This window comes from Monoraphidium neglectum, assembly GCF_000611645.1.
Source record: "Monoraphidium neglectum strain SAG 48.87 unplaced genomic scaffold scaffold00745, whole genome shotgun sequence".
NCBI lineage: Eukaryota > Viridiplantae > Chlorophyta > Chlorophyceae > Sphaeropleales > Selenastraceae > Monoraphidium > Monoraphidium neglectum.
Genome location: NW_014012883.1, coordinates 15071 through 17449, shown reverse-complemented (window position 1 = coordinate 17449; position 2379 = coordinate 15071). Strand labels below are relative to the sequence as shown.

The following is a 2379-nucleotide window of genomic DNA, read 5'->3' as shown; positions in this document are numbered from 1 at the left end:
CCGCCGCTCTGGGCAAGCGGCAGGTCACGGTGTACGCCGTGCGGCCGGACGCCGCCGGCCCGGGCGGCGAGGCGGCGCACGCCGAGCAGCGGCGCCGGCTCATGGCAGCCGGCGTGGGCGTGGGGCCGTACGCCACGTGCGACGCCCTCTGCAGGGTGAGGGGCGATGTCTCTGCAGCACTGGCTGGGCAGGCCTTGATATTGCAGTGTAGTGCATGCTTGGCGGGGCGCTCTTTGCACCCTGCAGTAGTCTTGAACGCGCCTCCCAAGGCAACCAGGCGGCGTCACCGCTTGCCCTCCTTGTCCGAGCTTGTGGCGCTGACTGACATGGCGCCGTTTTGTCTCACAGACCCAGGTCAAGTGGCTGGAGGGCATGCTGGCCCTTTTCATCATCATCATCGCCTCATTGTCAGGTGCGCAGAGCCAGAGATGACGGGAAATGAAGCGCGGCGTGGCCACCGCACCTCCGCCGGCGATGCCTGCCGCGCTGCCCGCCGCTTTGTGCTTGCCTTGCCGGCGTCCGTTTTGCCCCAGGATACTTGGAAGGCTGCACGCGGTATGGGTGCCGCCGGCCAGGCACCAGCTGTGCAGGACGGCGCCCAGTGGTGTCTGGAGTGATGTGTCCAGCTCACAGCGAGCGCTGCTGGTTCGCCCGTGCGCGCAGGGATGTGCTGCCTGGGCGTGCTGGACACGCCGACTCGCTTCGAGTCCCCCAAGGACGCTGCCAGGGCGGAGTGAGCCGATTGGGCTGATCCCAGCTCAGGACCCATCTTGGCCTTGAGGCTCTTCCATCTGCCCAGCTCGCTGCGGCGCACCTGGCCTGACTTCGTGTCTGCTGGTGGCGTCCGCAGTGCGCTCGCGTCCCTCTAGCCGCGCCCAGCAGGACCCCACCCAGCAGCGTCTTGCCGCCCGAGCTTCTCTCTTGTAAGTTTTGCTTTTCCTCTCATGTGTGTAAACGCTCCTGCTGTAGCTGTCACAAGCTGTCGATCCGTCGCCCATGGGAGGGGGGTGAAAAGTGTGCAACGTTGAACAGTCCGATGATCAGCAACCTTCATGCACGGGCAGCACTGGCCGATACAAGTGATTAACGGCATGCTGCATCCCATCGGGACCATCGTATTGGCCTCCAGACTTGTGATGCAGGGTGTGCTCCAGGCCTTGCATGTCCCACCGCCTATCAGTCTAGGGCTCCACCGTCCATTGTCAATGCGTCATCGGCGGGTTCGCGGCATATGTGATCGGCCTGCCCTGCCCCAGGCGATCCAGTTACAAATAATTGTGTAGTCGATTCTTCTGTCACGTTTGCGTTACTTTCAATCGCACGTGGGCACGCAGGCCTCCCGCTGATCTGGACGCGATCCCCCCGCGATCGCAACCCATGACCAGACACGCAATGAGAGCAATCGTATATGTTTCATCGCTTCTTGTGCTGGGAAGCCCTTTGTGTCGCGCGGCCCAGGCAACCCGACTCGCCATCATTCAGGAGGCGACCGACTTGTCAGCGCACCCCGCCGCACCCCCCGCTTCGTGGCGTGACGCCCTGGCGCAATCCATATGTGAACACAGCGCCCAGTACTCAAAGCTCCTGATACTAGCTGCTCCAGGCGCGGCGCGGCCCCGGCGCCGCGCGGACGGCGAGCCCGCCCTGGTGGTCACCACCCCACCGCCCGACCAGCTGCCCCAGGGCGCCGGCCTGGCGACCTCCCTGGCCAACCGCGCCCTACTCGCGGCCGAGACCGCCCTCATGGACGGCCGCCGCACATTTCTCCTGCGCCTCGAATTCGCCGACGTGCGCGGCGCTGCCGCCGCCGCTGCGAAAGCGGCAGGCTGCGCGGCAGCATCCGCTGGCAGCAGACCTTGGGCGCTGTTTGATGCATCGGCGTCGACGTTGGTGGTGGACGCGGCAGCGCTGCGTCTGCTGCAGTCCGCCCTAGCGCCACAAGAGCAGGCGGAGGCGGCGGCGCGGCTAGTGACAACTGCGGTCGACGCGCTGGCTGGATCGGTGCAGCAGGTGCAAGGCTTTCGCATGCCCCTTCTGATTTAGCAGAGCTGCTGTGTCTCACGCACCAGTGAGGCGCGTGTGACTACAGCAGGGGGAGGCATACGGTTGGTTGGCAGCCACCAACAGAGCTGCATGCTTGCCTGGTGCCCAACCCTGTGGCGGTGGTGAAGCAGTGTCAAGTTGTGCCCTTTTCTCGAATTCCGTGCAGCGCTGTCACCTGTGCACCCCGCTGCGTGCTGGACACACACTCCATGTCGCAGGTCGCCTCGCAGGCGCTCCCCGCCGGCCAGGCGCTCCCCGCTCTCGCGGCGGCCGCGGCGGCAGCGGTGCCGGCCGCGCTCGCCGCTCTGGCGGGCGATGGCGTGGGGGCCGCGGCGG

The 2379-nt window shown here is 66.1% G+C and overlaps 1 protein-coding gene across 1 annotated transcript in view; it reads left to right on the top strand.

Moving 5' to 3' along the window:
• MNEG_5107 (hypothetical protein) overlaps window positions 1-737 on the top strand; it is a gene marked incomplete at both ends in the record, with an annotated part of 2652 nt that extends 1915 nt beyond the window's left edge. The window contains 3 exons of the mRNA XM_014046418.1: window positions 24-155; window positions 349-412; window positions 664-737. Coding sequence (XP_013901872.1) covers window positions 24-155; window positions 349-412; window positions 664-737 — 270 coding nt within the window. The remainder of the gene's footprint in view (window positions 1-23; window positions 156-348; window positions 413-663) is intronic.
• Window positions 738-2379: the final 1642 nt, after the last annotated feature.